At 44.0% G+C, this 18,266-nt stretch overlaps 1 protein-coding gene across 2 annotated transcripts; it reads left to right on the top strand.

The window, feature by feature from the left end:
* The first annotated feature begins 2,571 nt into the window (after window positions 1–2,571).
* On the top strand, window positions 2,572–17,247 carry LOC113260385 (acyl-coenzyme A amino acid N-acyltransferase 2-like). 2 transcript variants are annotated; one of them, XM_048222947.2, is made up of 5 exons: window positions 2,592–2,801; window positions 6,242–8,147; window positions 10,305–10,801; window positions 11,068–11,270; window positions 14,544–17,247. In XM_048222947.2, exons 3-5 carry the CDS (start codon window positions 10,342–10,344, stop codon window positions 15,135–15,137), a joined length of 1,257 nt encoding a protein of 418 aa, XP_048078904.1. In that variant the 5' UTR covers window positions 2,592–2,801; window positions 6,242–8,147; window positions 10,305–10,341; the 3' UTR covers window positions 15,138–17,247. The 2 variants fall into 2 exon arrangements, with proteins under 2 accessions (XP_026361907.1, XP_048078904.1); XM_026506122.4 differs by lacking the exon at window positions 6,242–8,147 and having other exon boundaries at window positions 2,572–2,801.
* Window positions 17,248–18,266: the final 1,019 nt, after the last annotated feature.

Here is an 18,266-nt window from a genome sequence, read left to right as displayed (position 1 = left end):
TTAGATGCTATATCATTAGTTGTATATGCCATATGCTATATAGTAGCTATCATAGTGGGTTTAATGGGTATAATTATTTTTGTTTCCTGTTTTGGACTTTAGGAAGAATGCCTATGTTTATGAGATATGATGTGTGTGTTTGGTCTGATATATCCCTTGATTTACATTTTGTGGATTTTCAGAACCAAGTAGGTCTTGAATTTTTTTTTCATATATTCTTTTCCATATCACTACTACAAAGATTGGCAGGAATGCAGATCAAATACCCATTCTTGGCCAGCTTTTCTAACCTCTTGGAAATGTAACCGGTCTGATCTCTAGGCATTGACTTAGCTGAGTAATAGAGGTGCAGAGAAACTTTCATGATGAATTAATAGCAGGGCTGGAATCAGAACCCAGGGACTTTTTTTCTGGGTTTTCTAAATTTTCTCTGTTACACTGTGTTGAGATTTCCCCCCATGGCCTGTTAAACTCTATTCTCTGGAAATTTGAAATAAATGTGGGTCTATACATTAATGCATTGTTTTGGTTGTTTATGGCTTAGGAGAGCTAGAGACAGTTCAACTTCTATATTGACTCTTCTTATGGAGAAATTTTTTAGTTTCTAATGATGATCGGGGACACTGTTGGGTCTGCCATTGAGAAGGGGTCAGTTTTCCACTAATCGTGTCGCAGCTGTGTGATAGCTTGATGAAATCCACGTACACCTGTGACTTTACCCATTAGAATAGTCTTCATTCCCTAGTCACTAATCTTCATGCTCTTCTTCTCTCTCCTTAGAAGGAAACCAGAATATCACCCCCAGATATGCCTCTTTAACAAAAATTAGCAGTTAAAAAACAGCAGATAAAAGAAGGGCCCCCTGACTCGTCCTTTTTCCCTCCTGAAAGCAGGAGATAAAACTCCCAGATGGAAGGTGTCCTCCCTATACCCAGAAGGAAAGGAAAGTTCTTATCATCAAAGACAGAAGTTGAGATTGAGAGAACTCTATACAAATAGACCTTGTTCAAATGATCGTAGCTTCCTTTAGACTGCCCACATAGTTTAGTCACTTTTCTACAATTGTCTCTATCTTTGCTCAAACTAATATAAAAGCAAGTATTTGCTTTACTTTGGGTCTCATTCCTTATGAGGACTCCTGTGCCACAGAAAACTTCATAAATACTTTTGTGTGCTTTTCACCTCTTAATCTGTCTTATGTCGGTTACGCTCTCAGGCCCAGTAAATATACCTTAAGAAGGTGTGCATAAAAAGAGAGGGAGAGAGATTGATCAATTTTAAGACATTGGCTTGTGTGATTGCAGGGGCTCAAATTTTCAGGGCAGGCCAGCAGGCTTTGGGGTCCCAGGGAAGAGTTGATGTTGCAGTCGTGGGTCTGAAGGCAGACTGCAGGTAGATATCCTTCTACCCTAGGGGGCCTCAGTCCTTTCTGCACAGTTCACACCCGCTATTGATAACTGCTAAAGACTTTTCCCTACATGGTCATCACTTCACTGCCCGGTGTCCCCACTCCTCATTTGCTACACCCCTTAGGGGCCCATGGCCTGCAAGTTTCCCTGATGTTTTCTGTTCTGGGCAGCAGAGTGGAGAAGACGTGGCTCTGTGCCGGCCTGACCTGCTCCCCACCTTATTACCTGGGTGCCAAAGCATCCTGACTTGCCCACCCTTTCCTGCACTGCTCTCAGAATCTTCATAAAAATGACACTGATCCCCACCTGGGATCTGATCTTGGGAATTAGTCCCTCAGCTGGGAGCCTCGCTATCCTGCCAAGGCACTTCTCATCCACTGTAAGAGCTGTGTGCTGCGACACCATTCTCTTTCCGCAGTACTTCTAATCTGCCCATGACTTTCAAGATCAGCCCTTTTCCCTCAAGGCCTAGATCTCACCTTCAATACATTTATATTTCACTCCCATTTACGAAGTTAAAGCACAGGGAAATTAAGCAATCTGCCTGAGGTCAGTCACATGGATAGTTAAGGAGTCCGGGTTCCAATCTAGGTCTTTCTGGTTCCAGAGACCGCTGGTCTCCCTGCTATACCTCACTGGCTGCAAAAGGTGCAAAAATGAAAAGACACAGTGCCCTCCCTCAAGCAAGGCACAACCTGGAGGCACAGTCTACAATCTGAAACTTGATCATTTGTACAATTTAACAATGGACATCAATGGAGGAGATGAACAGTGGGGCAGATTTCAGAGGTTCTGGCCCCGGGGAGGCATTTTGCATTGGGAGGGCTTCTGTTGTGCCTTGGAAGAGTGGTTCCCAAACCCAGCTATGCCTTAGGAATCCCCTGTTGAACATACAGATCCCAGGACCTTATTCCAGTTAGAATCTCCAGGTGCAAGGGCCCAGGAGCCTTTACATAACAGGCCCCTCGGGTGAAGCTTCAGCCCACACTGCTCCGAGGCCAGGTATTTGGGACTGACCTTGTTAGACACTATCAAAAAGGCAGTTGCCTAGGAGACCATGGACGCAGAGGAGGAAATTGAGAAGGGTTTGCAGGAAAGGAGACCAGCAGCAGGAGTGGAGAGGAGGAGTCAGAGAAGGGCTTAGAAGCCAGAGCTATGTGACGAAACACGAGATTCCATTATGAAACACCTGGACTGAGCTGCACTGAGCCTCTGCCTTGACCCCGTGGCAGCAGGGCCCATAGTCCCGTCACTGGGGACATAAAAGGAAGGAGCAGCTGACAGCTTTGTGAGGGAGAGTAGCCTAGTGGGCGCCTGGCTGGCTCGGCTGGAGGAGTAGGCTGGGGAAGCCTCTAGTGCTTCTAGCTGGCTCAGCAAGCTGCTGCGTTCAGGGTGAGTGTGGGACAGTCGGGCTGTCACCGGGTCTGCAGGTCTGCTCCGTGTTCCGGCAAGGCACCTGGGAAGGCGGCTTTCACTCAGCTGTGTGCCTTCCTCTCATGCTGGGGGGGAGCGCAGCTGGCCGGGGGACCTGCGAAGGCCATCGCATCCCGGTGGGTGGCCGATTGCTTGGCCACGCAGATCCATGCTAGAACCATCCACCTGACAAGAGACCGTCCAGAGACTGACTGGGGGGCCAAGTGCACACTCGGCTGCCAAGTCAGGGTCCTACTCATGTGAACTTATGGAGAGATTGTTTCTAAACTTGAGACCACTTTTCTCTGGGACTTACTGCTCGGGAGGAGGGGGAGGAAGTACCCGTGCTGAAGGAAGAAAAGCCCCTAAAGGGAATGCACTTTTGTTTCTTGTTAACTTCTGTGGGGGCACCTTTTGCTCTCTTTATCCTTTGTTTCCTGCCACCTATTCTGTTAGCGTCCTGCTGGTTCCTGACTCCTTTTTCTCCAGATGGGCCAAGGTCTCCCCGTGCTGTAACCTTGATACCTTCCCGGGGGGGGGGGGGGGTGTCAGGCACCTGTTCTGTAATCCGGCTCTGGGCTTTCAGCCCCCATGAGTTTGCTTCCGTCTTGCCGAGGGCTCTCTCTGCAGCCGCTCGAAGGCTAATCCCACGAGACAGCTTGTTTCTTGCCCTCTGGCGGCTTGGCGGCTTGGTGTATCATGGATACACGTGGTGTGCAGTGGGCAGCTTTCTGCTGCAGAGACGGGAGGAAGCCTGGAGATGTCACTCTGTTGGATTTCGACGAGTCTCGCATCTTCAGATATAGCTTATAAAAATTCAGTTGGGCTTCTGTTCTTTCTTCTTCATACTCTCTGAGAAATGTTATTCTTTTTTTTAAACCTTTCCATTTATCTTTTATTCTTTCATTTGATTCCTTGAACATTTATGGAGCAATCACTATGGGCCTAGCACTATTCTAGAAACTGAGGGATAGAGTGTTGAGCAAGGTATAATTCTTGCCCTTGAGGAGTAATTAACAATCCGGACTAGTGCTGATCAATAGAATATTCTAGAATAATGGAAATATTCTCTGTCTGCATTGCCCAGTGTAGTAGCCACTAGTTATGTGTGGCTATTGAGCAATTAAAATGTAGTTACTGTGACTGAGGAATTAAGATTTTATTTGTTTCTAATAAATTGAAATTTAATTAGCTCTATGTGGCTAGAGGCCACTACACTGGATAGAGCAAAAAGGGAGGGAGATAAGGAGGCGGATTTTTACAATATCATATGCTAAGTGTTATAAGATGGTTGGTTGGACTAGTAAGTAGGTTGGGGTTAGTTGTAAATGACTTTGATTGAATCAGATTATTATGAACGGCACCAAACCCAAAGGGAAGTCCAAGTCCAAGACTGACGGATTGAGCCCCTGTTAGAGTCAGACAGTTTATTATTTATTGAGCTAGTGAAGGCAAGGGGAGCCAAAGGCGCCAGCTGTCTGACTCCGGTCTTACACCTTGGAACGACGGCTCCGAAACAGAAGGGGCCCCACGACCTCACCGCCGTCGCAGGTACCCTGTTGCTGAGGGGCCAACTGCAGACTGCAGCCAAACTGTCACAGAGCCTGCAGTCATGCCCCAAGGTCCTGTGCCTCTCTGGAACCTCGGAGGTGGATGGGAAAACTGTCCCACGGCAGCCTCCCATAAGATAGGGAGAGACAATTAAGAGCTATAAACTTCCACTTATAAAATAAATAAGTCATCAGGGTGTAAAGTACAGCGTAGGGGTATATAGTCAATAACATTGTAATAACTTTGTATGATGACACATGGTAACTAAACCTTTCACGGTGATCATTTGGTAATGTATTATAGTTGTCGGATGTTGTACACCTGAAACCAATATCATATGTCAATTATATTTCAATTATAAAAAAAGATGAGAGAGACTGTTGAGAAAACAATCTTGTGAAGCCTCCTCTAAAGATTGCCTATCTTGCCATGGCATCCAGATTTAGGTCCTGGTGGTCCAAGTTTTGCCTGTGGACGCAGGGAAACCCTGCAGGGGGCTGTAGTGGAACCATTCCCCTGCGAAGGGTCTCAATGCCAGGCCAGAGGATTTAGATGTCACCCTTCACCCTTCAGTCACTGGAAGTTTAAAGCAGGAGAGTGATTCGATTGTTTTTGTGTTGAGATCTGACAACATTGCAGAGATTAGACTGGGAAGTGAAAAAGACCACAAACAGGGAGGAAGAATTAGGTAACTGGATGAGAGTATATGGGAATGAAGTGGAAAGCACAGTCAATTTTTCTTTTAAGATTTTACTAATTTATTTAAGAGATAGAGACAGCCAGCGAGAGAGGGAACACAAGCAGGGGGAGTGGGAGAGGAAGAAGCAGGCTCATAGCGGAGGAGCCTGATGTGGGGCTCGATCCCAGAACGCCGGGATCACGCCCTGAGCCGAAGGCAGACGCTTAACCGCTGTGCCACCCAGGCGCCCCAGCACAGTCAATTTTGAACAATCAGTCAAATACCTGGAAGTGAAGGGCTCCATGCACAGTGACTGTGACAAACACAGATCAGACAGGAGCCTGCCCTCAGGAATTCACAGATCCACAGGAGAGCAAACACAGCATCAGTGGCTCTAGTGTAAGGTTCAGTAACATCCTAAGTGCTCTGAGGGGCAGGGGGAGAGCCCAGAGGATAGACACTCGTCTTCAGCGGGATGTCCCTGAACGCAGTAGGCGCTTTATTGATCATGGTGACAATCCAACATTGGACAGGATAAGCTTTGAGGCTTCTTACGACTTGTTCTAGAAAATCTGTGAGGGACTGGTTCTGAGAGGAGATACGCCTTATTAACTAACAAAGGTATTAATTCCTATCACAGTATGTGGATTAGTTGGGATCCAATTGAGAAGAAGACAATAGAAGTAGGAAAGCAGGAAGATGTTACAAACATTAGCGTGGTGAGAGGTAAGAAGGAGAAAGTTTGAGGGCTTTGGATATTGGAGTCATACACCGCTGGAAATAGTATCGTACGAGTCCTTGCGTCCCACTTCCCCCCACCCTATTTTGGAATTTCCATTCTACCTTGTGGTCCTTCTACTTGAGGAAGGTCAGTTGATCCTCGGTGCCTCAGGAAAGGATGACACCACACAAAGGGAGAAAAAAAAATTTTCCTGGCCTTTGACTTACAAAAAACCTAATTAGATGATGTAAATTCCAAAACTCACAAATCTGTGTGTTTTGTTTGATACCCACCTTGGGGGTTTTGTTGTTGTTGTGTGTTATGTGCCGTTTTGTGTTGTGCTGTTTTCAGGAGAATACATTTCAATGCCTTTAGATTGGGCGGATCTTTTCCAGTTCACTAGAGTCTTATATTGCCTTCGCTCTGACCTTTATCTGCAAACTTACATTTCCTGCTTGGCCCCTCCAGGTATCTGAATTTGGACCCCCTGGCATACTTCGCAAAATGGGTTTGAAAGAACACATAATAAGGTAGGAGCCGGGTGCTCCCGCCAAGTCTTTTAGCACTGCACAACTCACCGGGACTTACTTGGGCTGCAAGGAAAAGCAGAGTGCTCTAAATTCTGTGATTACATCTGTGCCACCTGGAGGAACAAGCAGTCAAAAGAGACATTACGCTGAATCTAGAATAATAGGGAAACATTGCATTTTGTGCACATTTGCGTTTATGGATGAAAATTCAACCCTACTCTTCCATTACCAATCCTGCCATACTATGCAGCAGGCTGTATCTGTAATTAAAAGCTTCAGAGTCAGGGAAAGGAAAAGATGAAGACAAGACAGTAGTAAAAAAGTAGTAAAAAAGAAACATGGTGGGAGAGGCCAGGAAAAAAAATGCACGTTCACATTTCTACTGTCATTTGGGGAAAATAAATAAGATTTAAATGAAGGGTCAGATGGCATGGGTTAAAATTCTTGTTGCACTGTTAACACAGGCAAACTTGGGTAAGTCACTTAACTTGCTGAGTTTGAGCTCCTAACTTACAATGACCATGAAAGGACTTTGAAAAGCGGAAAGGCTTTATTATGGGAATTAATATTACCCAGTAACCAGCTTTTAGTAAGTGTTCAACAAAGCGTTTGCAGGTAGAGAAAAAAAGGGAACCAAGGAGAGAATAGAATTCCAGGAGCCATTTAAAAGACCCAGGCCCTTTACTAATCAAATGATTGTGGTGTACGATTGCCTTTTCGATTTTCCTGGAGCCGTCTCTGCATTTAAGAATTATTTGTTAGAGAAGATGCCCATTGGGACAGGACAACCTATATCACCAGCTAGTGTAAATCCCGTCAGTTAGTAGCTTCATTGTAAAGAAAGACTTTTTGGCGCGTCGTCTCTTATGAAATGACTCAGAAGATGGTAATTCTCCAGTTCTGATGTCATAAGACATGTCTCCACTCTTTCAATCCTCTCTTTCCACTTTAAATTTATCTTCAAAAATCAGCCTATTGGACCATCAGACATATTTATAAAAAGCAAATGCTTACTAAAATACAAAATAGTGGCATAATAAATAATGGAGAGAGAAAAATTCTTTTTTTAAAAAAAATTTTAAAAATTTTATTCATTTGCCAGGGTGGGGCACAAGCAGGGGGAGCAGCAGGCAGAGGGAGAAGCAGGCTCCCCGCTGAGCAAGGAGCCAGATGTAGGACTCAGTCCCAGGACCCTGGGATCATGACCTGAGCCCACGTCAGACGCTTAACCAACTGAGCCACCTAGGCGTCCCAAAGAGAAAAATTCTTAAGAATGATTCTTTGTTACAGTGCTCTTCTTATACTGCCCCTAATTTACGATGCTTTCCTCCTCTGTCCACACTTTGCAAAGCTTACAAACAACAGCAAAGAGTCGGAGCGCAGCAGAGTTGCAGTGTGTAAGAATTCATTTTTCAGAGTGCAAATTTCCGTCTGATTTTCCCTTACACCAAGAGGGTTTGTTTACTCCCTTAACTCATTTCACAAAGTGTAGAGAGAGTTTGGAGAAGGTAATGCAGGAAGGAGGGACAGACGTGATCAGCCTACCACCCTCCTCTCCGTGCAAGGTAGTGCTCACCAGCCATCGACAGCCTCCTCCATCTTGCATCCAAAACTGAAAATGAACTCAATCAAATGAACATGATCCCCCTGCACACTGTCCTCATGGGATGAAAACTTGGAAAGAAATCACTAAGAGGACCCCTCAATCACTATCCATCATTATGTGCACCAGAATCACAGGACACTTGAAGGTCGAAAATGGTTTCTTTTTTTTCTCAATTAAGAACTCTAGTGGAAACCCCTCGTAACATTTCACAAAACCTCAGCGTTCCTCAGAACCTCAGGTGAGAAGCCCTGCTGTACAGGTACCAAGTCTTCTTTCATGCGTGCGCTGTGTTTGTGGGTATTTTAACTCTGGACTCTTCTTGTTTCTTGACTATAAGAGAGTGATGACTCATAGGCTTGATAAGTCCGAGGTCTGTTAGATTTACAGCCGACTTCTAGGAAGGCAATCTGTCAAACTTGCTTTGGATCCCTGCCAAATCCTCAGGAAGGTACACTTATCACAAAATACAAGGTGTGAAAGACGCTGACCTTATTTAGCCCGTATTGCATGGGCAATGACTATGGGGTTACTGATCATCTGGTCCCTTCCTTGTCTTTGGTGGGGAAACCTGAGACAGCATTCACAAGCACATACTGTTGACCTGTCAAGTGGTCTCTCTCTCTCTCTCTCTCGTTTATTTGTTTCAGGGTTTCATTTTGGTCAAATCCATATCCTTCTCTTGAGAGAATCGCTTCTTATACAAAATGTCACTCTCATCTAATCTCTGGCAAATACTTTGGTGGAAGTAGCAAAAATGTACACATGGAGTAAGAGTGACTATTATGGGGAATTTCTGACAAATTGGAGTGACTGGTGATCTCTGGGTGCCCATTCTAAATAGGCAAGGGGAAAATACCCCTGGCACACCTTGAATCAGGTGTTTAGCCCTGATCCAATCAGCAGTGGCCCCAGGTTGAGGCCACATGGTAGCAACATGGCTGCCGAGTCTTCATCTCTGGGCTTTAGGAGGCTTTTCTATCACCACAATTTGTATCAAGATTTTGTCCAAAAAATGGTGCATACCTATGTCAAAGTTTCATACAAGAAATTTCTGTTAGAGCTAAATATTGGAAAGACCTCCCTTTATCCTTGCCCCTGAGGACCTGGTAACTTTTTCTATGATAATAATTAGAACAACGGACCTGACCAAGTTACCTTTTCTCCTTTGGTGGTTACTAATTCGAATTTGGTGCCACTTACAGCCCACAAAATCTTTACTTTTCATGCTCTGGGTTTTCTTTGACCGGTGCCAGATTTTGGCTCATATTTTCCCAATTCTATTTTATTCTTATTTTTTTTTAAAGATTTTATTTATTTATTTGACAGAGAGAGACAGCCAGCGAGAGAGGGAACGCAAGCAGGGGGAGTGGGAGAGGGAGAAGCAGGCTTATAGCAGAGGAGCCTGATGTGGGGCTCGATCCCATAACGCCGGGATCACGCCCTGAGCCGAAGGCAGACGCTTAACCGCTGTGCCACCCAGGCGCCCCTATTTTATTCTTATTTTACTCTGCTTCTGTTATCTGCAAAGAGGTTCAATTTTTTGAGTGTGTGAGTATGAGGTATGGAAGAAAGGAGGAAAGGGAGGAGAGACAGAGAGAAGAAAGGAAAGGAGAAAGGATGTAAGGAAGGAGGAAATACCCCAAATTTTGGTCATGAATGGAGCAGGGTATGAAATAGTTGATCCAATGTCTATTATAGTCTCTTTACCACAAACGACATTTTGACATTTATCAGACATTACTCCATCAGAAAGGCATAAAAGCAAAGACAAGATCATGGAGTTTTATTTTCCCTTAAAAGGAATAAATAATGGGAACACGAGAAAGAGCTGGATGTTGGTCTTATAATGGCAGGGAGGGATTAGAGACTTAAAAAAAACAAAACCAAAAAACCCCGTGGTATATTTCTTGTTGTGTAACTCGACCCCATGTGAGTGTGGGGCTTGAAAAGCAGCACTGATCCTTCCTGTAAGGGCTTTTCCGTGCACTACCTCCTTAGATCCTAACAAACACTCTGTGAAATAGGTCACATGGGTATTATCTCAGCTGAGGAATTAAAGCTCGACTTACCCCCAAACCGTAACACGAGGGTTTACTGCAGAGTTACAGTGGATAAGACAGGAGGCTGCGCTATCAGCCTTAGCTCGAATTTCCAGTTCTGCTGTTCATTGTTTATGAGGCTTTGAGCATGTCACTCAACCTGTTTCCTTATACGTAAAATGAGAATGTAAATATGTAAAATGAGTCCTCTTGCACTTCTTTCCCTCCTCCGAAGGCTCTATATATTTTGCATGAGGTCTCTAGAAGTAGAGCTTGGCTAGACCTAACGCAAGCCTTGTCTCGATCTTTCTCCTGGGATTTCAGTCTCCAACTCAAAGTCTCTTCTCACGCTCTAGGGCAGGGACTACCACTTGGACCCTTTGAGAGTTGCCAATGTTCCAGCTGACAGCCACCCCAGCAAGCGCCCTTGCAGATGAGCCCGTGCACATCCGAGTGACAGGCCTGTCCCCGTTGCAGTTGGTGACCCTAATGGCATCTCTGAAGGATGAGAAGGGGAATGTGTACCGGTCCAAAGCCTTCTACAAGGCGAACGAGGTTGGTGAGCTGGACCTCACGCAGGCTCCTGCGTTTGGAGGTGACTACGTGGGGGTCCACCCCATGGGCCTCTTCTGGTCTCTGAAGCCCCAGAAGGCTTTCGGGAGGCTGCTTAAGCGAGATGTGAACAGCCCCTTCTGGGTCACTCTGGACCTATATGACTCAGTTTGTATGCAAGATTTCATCACAGACGAGCCCATGGCCAGCCAGGTGGTCCAGCGCTGGTTCTCAGCCCCTGGGATACAGCGGGTGCAGATCCGAGAAGGTCGGGTGCGAGGAGCCCTTTTTCTGCCTCCAGGTGAGACTAATCTTCGGTGATATAGGAAATGTCGGTGAATATAAAAACAAAACAAACGGCAACACATTATTGGAGAACTAGTATTTCCCACAATAGTTTAAAACCAGCATGCCATTGTGTGTGTGTGTGTGTCTGTGTGTGTGTGTGTCTGTGTGTGTGTGTGTGAAAGTGGAATTCATTTTCTCACCTTGTACTTCCCCTCTTAGCCACGTGACCCTCGTTCCACTCTTTCTGATCTCATTTTCTTTTCTTTTTGTTGCTTTCAGGGGAAGGTCCTTTCCCAGGAGTCATTGATTTGTTTGGGGGCCGAGGGGGTCTGGTTGAATTTCGGGCCAGTCTTTTGGCTGTGCACGGCTTTGCGGTGCTGGCCTTAGCATATTTTGCCTACGAAGACCTGCCCAGTTCACTGCAGGAGATCGACCTGGAATATTTTGAGGAAGCTGCAAACTTGCTACTAGCCCATCCCAAGGTAATTTAGAATACTTTACATTCTACCTTGCAACATTATAGCAAAAAAAAAAAAAAAAAAAAAAATCAGGAACGTCTGTTTTGCCTATTTTACCAATCTGTTTAGACTTGGGCATAGCACAGCTACCCTTAAAATGGGGCTGATAATGTTGACCTTGTAGGATTGCTGGGTTGCCGATCAGCTTACTGGCACAGAAGACAATAAATGGTGCATATATTATGGTTATTTCCAACGGAAAAAAAAAAACCAAGTCTCCTTACGTTTGAAGTGTGTGTAATTTACTCATCAGTGGCTCTTCGGTTTTTATCAGCGGCTGATCTCAAATGATGAAATCTCTGGCTTGACATGGTTTCAAATTTCAGTGATTGTCTGCATGGGGGAATGCAGTTAAATCCTATGAAAGAGTGCTGAGACTAAGAACGCGCAGAAGTTCCGTTTCAGAGCCGGGCCACAGGATCAGGGCAGAACGGATGTGGCCGCACCAATCAGACTGGCTGAATTAGCTCTTCAGTTAGTATCAGCTCTAGGGGCACAACTAAGCCCCAAGTAAGTGTTTAAGGCCCAAAGCGGGAAAAGGAATCTAGAAAGGAAGGATCATTTTAGAACTCTGTCAAGTACTGTTGTCCCATTGAAAATGTGGTCCATGGGGCGCCTGGGTGGCTCAGTCGTTAAGTGTCTGCTTTCGGCTCAGGTCATGATCCCAGCGTTCTGGGATCGAGCCCCCGCATCGGGCTCCCGGCTCAGAGGGAAGCCTGCTTCTCCCTTTCCCACTCCCCCTGCTTGTGTTCCCTCTCTCGCTGGCTCTCTCTCTGTCAAATAAATAAATAAAATCTTAAAAAAAAAAAAGAAAAGAAAGAAAAGAACATGTGGTCCATGGTCCAGAGGCCTTGGTATGACCAGAGAGCTGTCTGAATGCAGACTCGCAGGCCGCATCCCGGGCAGCACCTGCATTTTAACAAGCTCCCCAGCTGGATGCACGTTCAAGTTTGAGAAGGACTGAACTAGCCCATCCCATAATCCAGCTTTTTTCTAGGAATTAAATATCAGATGAATTATTATCTAGACCTCTTGAAGAGGTCTCAAAATACTGATGTTTGTGTTAGTTACTAAAAACAGAGGGGCGCCTGGGTGGCGCAGTGGGGCGCCTGGGTTGTGCAGTCGTTAAGCGTCTGCCTTCGGCTCAGGGCGTGATCCCGGGGTCCTGGGGTTGAGCCCCACATCAGGCTCCTCTGCTGGGAGCCTGCTTCTTCCTCTCCCACTCCCCCTGCTTGTGTTCCCTCTCTCACTGGCTGTCATTCTGTCAAATAAATAAATAAATAAAATCTTTAAAAAATAATAAAATAAAAACAGAAACATAGGAATAAATATCCCATGGTCAGGTATCTGGGTTGACAGTCTGTTAAGTTGAAATACAGTAATTCTGGTTTTCCAGTTTGAAAATGTTCGAATATCAGCTTTGCTTTATGGTTCAACCTGTCATGGTAAAACAATCATACCAGCTAACATTTATTAAACGACTCTTTGTTTGACTCTATGCTAAGTACTTTAAAAACACTCTTATTTAACACTCACAATTACTTCGTGATGTGAGTCCTGTTGACATCCTCATTCTTCAGATGAGAAGCCAAACTCAGATTAAGTCATGTGTCAAAACTTGACAGCCCTTGTGGCAATGCTTTGCTTCAAACCATTAGGTTATCCTGACTCCATGACTTGTATCATTCTCTCCCTGGAGCCTTGACTGTTCTCCAGGACACGTGAGGCCGTGTCTCCTACTGGAGTATTGTCAGTGTCTTCAATCTTCAGTGTTACCACCATCATCACCATCAAACACATGTGTGATTTTTCTAAGCATATTTGGCTCTCTTTAAAGGGTTGTCTAGAAGGAATTAAATCCCAAATAAAATGTTTTCAAGTTAAAAAAATTTTTTTTTCATTTCAAATGTCACTATTTGTGATATTATCTGAGGAGAAAGGGCTGTTGTCATAATTCAGTTTAGATTCTGTGTCATCAGAAGAGGTTCAAGTCCCACCTCGGCCCCTTGATACTGTTGTAACCTTAAGCGAGACTTGTAGACTTCCTGAATCTCCAGGTTCTGTTAGAAGGACAAGCTGAGACAATTTATGTGTGAAGCACTTAGCCGAGGACCAGCATACAGTAAACTCTCGATAAATCCAGCTTGTCATCCTTGCCCATCTGTTTTCCCCCCTCTCCCTTCCCGACATCCTCAACCAGCCCCGAAGTGTTTTAGGGTCTATTCCCCAATCTATCTCAATACATCACAGCTTCTTCACCCTCCCTGCCACTTTTCAGTTTGCTCCCTCACCACCGGCCCCTGTGGTACCGCCATAGTGTAGTTTTGGGTCTCTAGTCATCATCTCCTCCCTTGCTCACCAGTCCGTTCCTCTTGCGGCTGGTTCCCAAACGTAGAAGCACACTGGATTTCCCGGGGGTATGGTCTGGTATGACATTCTGGGGCCCACTCAGACCTATTGACGTAGAAACTTGAAAATTGGATCTCAGAAAGCTCTAATTAAAAAAAAATTTTTTTTAGGGGATCTGATGACAGGTGCTGGGCATACAACTGTAAGCAAAGTAAACATATCCAGTTGCTATGTATTTTCTTCTGTCTGTCCAAGGTGCCCTTCCTTTCCCTACTCATCTTCCAAACTTCTTCCTTCCCTCTGCTCCTTCAGCCTTCCACAGAATTCAGGACCCCTTCCTATGACCTACTACTTTTCCTGTGAGATGGGCACTGGAATTCAATTGTTTATAGAACCCAAGTCTTTCATCTTTACCCTCCCAATGCTTTCAGCATTAGCTCTCGGAGTAATGGATGTGCAAAACCTCTGTAGCTGTAAAAATGCTATTTAAATATGAATGACACCTACATAATATTCAAAAGAACCCGGGAAACCTCTTTTCCTAGCTGGAGAGAAGAATTTGATTCTTAAGTTTACCTGCTTCTACTCAGGTGATGTTGAATGTGGCTGGTGCATTTAAGCTCTTTTTGCTTTGATGGAACTCTGCCTCTGATGAGGAGTTTCCTAAATCCTTAGAACAGTCCTGCAGGGTAGGAAATATTATCACCCGAATAAGACAATAAGGCTTCCAGAATGCAAGGAAGTAACGTTTTCAGTCAGAGAATCTGGTAGACTCGCGTGCTGGGACTCCATCCCGTATTTTCTGTTTCCATGACACTAGCTTACTGGCCTGCGGGGCAGCTCCTTCGAGTATGGCTTGTGATGGGTTCCCTTTATTTTGCGCTTCAGGTCCAAATGCCGGGAATCGGAGTGATCTCGGTGAGCAAGGGTGCAGAGATCGGGCTGGCCATGGCCTGCTTCCTGAAGCAGGTGGCAGCCACCATCTGCATCAATGGGACCAATGCCATCTACGAATTTCCGCTCAGGTACAAAGATCTGGTTATAACGCCCATCCCCACGTTTATAGAGCGCATGCAGTTTCACGTCTCGGGGGCTGTGAGCCTCCGCCACTACAAGGGAGACCCCCGGGATGAACTCAATCAGCAAAGCGTGCTTCCTATTGAAAAGGCCCAGGGTTCAATCCTCTTCATTGTTGGAGAGAATGACGAATGCTTCAATAGCAAGGAGTATGCTGAGCAGGCCCTGCGCCAGCTGCGGAGCCATGGGAGAAACAACGGAAGGATGCTGGCGTACCCCGGGGCGGGCCATCTCATAGAGCCGCCCTATGCGCCCCTGTGTTACGCGTCCCCGAACCAGAGCTTTTCTTGGCCCCTGCTCTGGGGAGGGGACCCTGCTGCTCACGCAGCAGCCCAGGAGCACTCCTGGGGAGAGATCCTGAAATTCCTCAGGCAACACCTTATTCAAACCAGAAAAAAACTCTGAGCCAGCGCTAAAGGTGATGATGACGTGGGGAGACAAAAAAAATGACAATAAGGCAGGCATATGATGGGAAGGGGGGGGGGTTCTCCTGACTTCTCTAGATTCACAGTTATCTTGAATCATTTGGAAGGAAATAGGGCAAAAATCAAGGGACAAGGGCACAGGTGCACCTGAAGTATTTCTGACCAATTTGTGTGTGATTTGAATTTTTTGTAAACTGAATCTTAGCGTACATGCATGAGGGTACATTCCTGTCTCAAAACTGTGATACCCTTGCAAATTGGATAGTCTTTGTGTCCCCGGTAGGGACACCCTGGACCCAGGTATTGCCGATCTAGATGAATTCCCTGGAACTTCCAAGTTACTTGGGGCGAAACAAGTAACTTCTGTTTAAAATTGAGTTTTTGACATTTAAGATGAGACGTTCTAATGCCGCCATCAAATGTAATGCTCATTATAGATTTCCAATAGATACTTTATTTTTTTCTCAGAATAGTGATTTCTTTTTATCCCTAAAATATATTTCTTTTTGTAATTTTAATCAGGAATGGGATTGAATTTAATCAGGTGCCTTTATAGCATTTATTGAAATTAGTTATTGAAGTTAGTTAATATATTTAAAGCGATGAGAACAGTCCAGGTACGTAGCAATTACTGTATGAATTACATTCATTAATGGACTCGTGTTGCTTTTGCATCTAATTTTACTGGATGATTTTCTCGTGTTGACTAATGTGGGTTTTAAAATTTGTTTTGGAGCCAACCCGGTCATTCTTATTTTCTCAGAATTTCACCCATATTTTCTAGACCCCGTTTTTCACTTATAATTGCGCACATATGCCCTATTATTTATCTGCATGATTTCTCTTTTTTCCTCTCAGCCTGACTTACCAAATATTTTTCTGTTTTATTGATCTTTTCCAAGACTGGTTTTTGGTCTGTTTTTTGGTCAAGTCTTTTCCTCCTGATTCCTTGATTTCTGTTGTTTTAAAATAAATTCATTCCTTCTGCCATTTTTGTGTTTGTTTTTCTGGCAGTGTTCTCATTTTGTTAATTTCTGGATAGTTTCTGATTTGCTTGCCCCCTTTAAGCCCAACAGTAGCTTTACCACAGTACAGGGTATCATACTACAGATACTTACTGATCTACAGGGGAGGGGTGAGGAACTTTGCAGTGGAGGATCAGATTGTTACCACATGAACCCACGGATCAAACTGAGCAGCTCTTAAAATGGTCATTTTTACATAATGTGCTTCATGGCGAGATGTAACGTGGTGTGCCTAGCACTACCTAGATTACTTCTAACAATGCTATTAAACTCGAACCTAGTCAAACCTTTAAATCAAACTTCCTATTGATACAGTGACTAGAGACCAGTTAAGCAATCCTACAAAGAAACAAACAAATCTAGGTTATGCGTCATTGTATAACCTGGCCTCATTGTAAGTTAATTAGCAACTGACCTGGTTTTTTCAGAGGCTGGTCGCATGAAAAAATTTGGGATTTTTTCTTTGTGGGATTCCCCCCCCCCACCCCCGCCTCCTTTTTTTTTTTTTCTTTGCATTGGAGTGAGCTGCGGGACTATCAAGCATTAAAAGAGACTTAAGAGACATCAACCAAATGCAATTTGCAGGCTTGGTTTGAGCAAAATAATTGTAAAAAGACATTTTGGGGACAATTAGAAAAATCTGAATATGGACTGGGTATTAAATGATACTATGAAACTGTTATTATCTTGTTAGGTGTTATAATGGTGTTGTGGTTATTATAAAAAGTCACTTTTAGATAAAGATGCATACTGACATATTTAAAGGTGAAGGGCTGTGATATCTGGGAATTGCTTTAAAATACTACAGGAATATGGCAAAATGTGAATAATTATTACTTCTAGATTATGGCTATAGTGAAGTTTGTTATAATATTTTTTTATGTGTGGCTGTAATTTTTCATATAAAAAGCTAAAAAAATAAAAGATACAATCAATATCAATATATTTACCTTTCTTCCCCCAAAGGCAAGAATTAAGCATATACCAAATCTTTTTCTCCATGACAGCCCCCAATTTCAGATTACTGAGTTGTTTCACAATAAATACATATTTAACATAACCATACTTCAACGTGTCTTTCCTGTTTGTAGTTCCCTACAGCCTGTCTTTTAAATTCTTGGTTTTATCTTCCATTTGGCCATTTCCTAGATGACAAACTCAAGTAATTATTTTAAAAGATTCCTATTCACCTGAATCTTAACAAATTTAAAAATGTCTCTATTTTGCTCACTTTGCAGTAATGACTTTTATACTCACAGAATTTGATGTTAACAGACCTTGATCTTTTTATTTTGGCATCCATTGTTGTCGGTGAGAAGACTGAGTCTTCTTACTTTGTGGGGTGTTTTCCTCCCTTGGTTCAGATTTTCCCAATTCCATTTTATTTGTCTTTTACTCTGTATCTGAAAGCTTTTTACATTTTTCTCTTTGTTCTTAGTATTCCGAAATTTCTTCAAGCTATGAGTAGGAGTGGGCTTATCATTACTATTTTAATTAATTTTGCTTGGTACTGTATGGCCATTCCAAACTCAAGACATAGCTGTTTTCAGTTTTGTTTTGTTTTTTAAGATTTCATTTATTTATTTGAGAGAGAGCGATCACGATGGAGGGTGGGGGTAGAGGGAGAAGCAGGCTCCCCGCTGAGCAGGAAGCCCAATGCAGGACTCGATCCCAGGACCCTGGGATCATGACCTGAGCCAAAGGCAGATGCTTAACTGACTGAGCCACCCAGGTGCCCTGTTTTCAGCTTTAGGTATTTGCTTCTATTAATTTTATGATCACTTTAACCTTTACATTTTTTCTACTCTCTCCTGGAACTCCAATTAAGAGAATTTTGGAGCTTCTGGATGTATCCTCCATGAATATTAAATTTCTCTCATACTTTTTTTTTGTACCTCCCCCTGCCTTCCCCAGCTCCCTGTAGTCTTGGAGAACTTCACAGTTGAATTGTTCAACTCACTAATTTGTGCTTTAGCTGTGTCCAGCTTGCTGTTTAGCTCATTCTTGGGTATTATTTTGAGGATCATTATTTTTAATTTTCCCAATCTGCAATTGGGGTTGTTTCCTTAAAGCCTGTTTTCATT

Source organism: Ursus arctos, unplaced genomic scaffold (genome assembly GCF_023065955.2).
Source record: "Ursus arctos isolate Adak ecotype North America unplaced genomic scaffold, UrsArc2.0 scaffold_18, whole genome shotgun sequence".
NCBI classification, from domain to species: domain Eukaryota; kingdom Metazoa; phylum Chordata; class Mammalia; order Carnivora; family Ursidae; genus Ursus; species Ursus arctos.
This window is presented reverse-complemented; position numbering and strand designations above follow the sequence as displayed.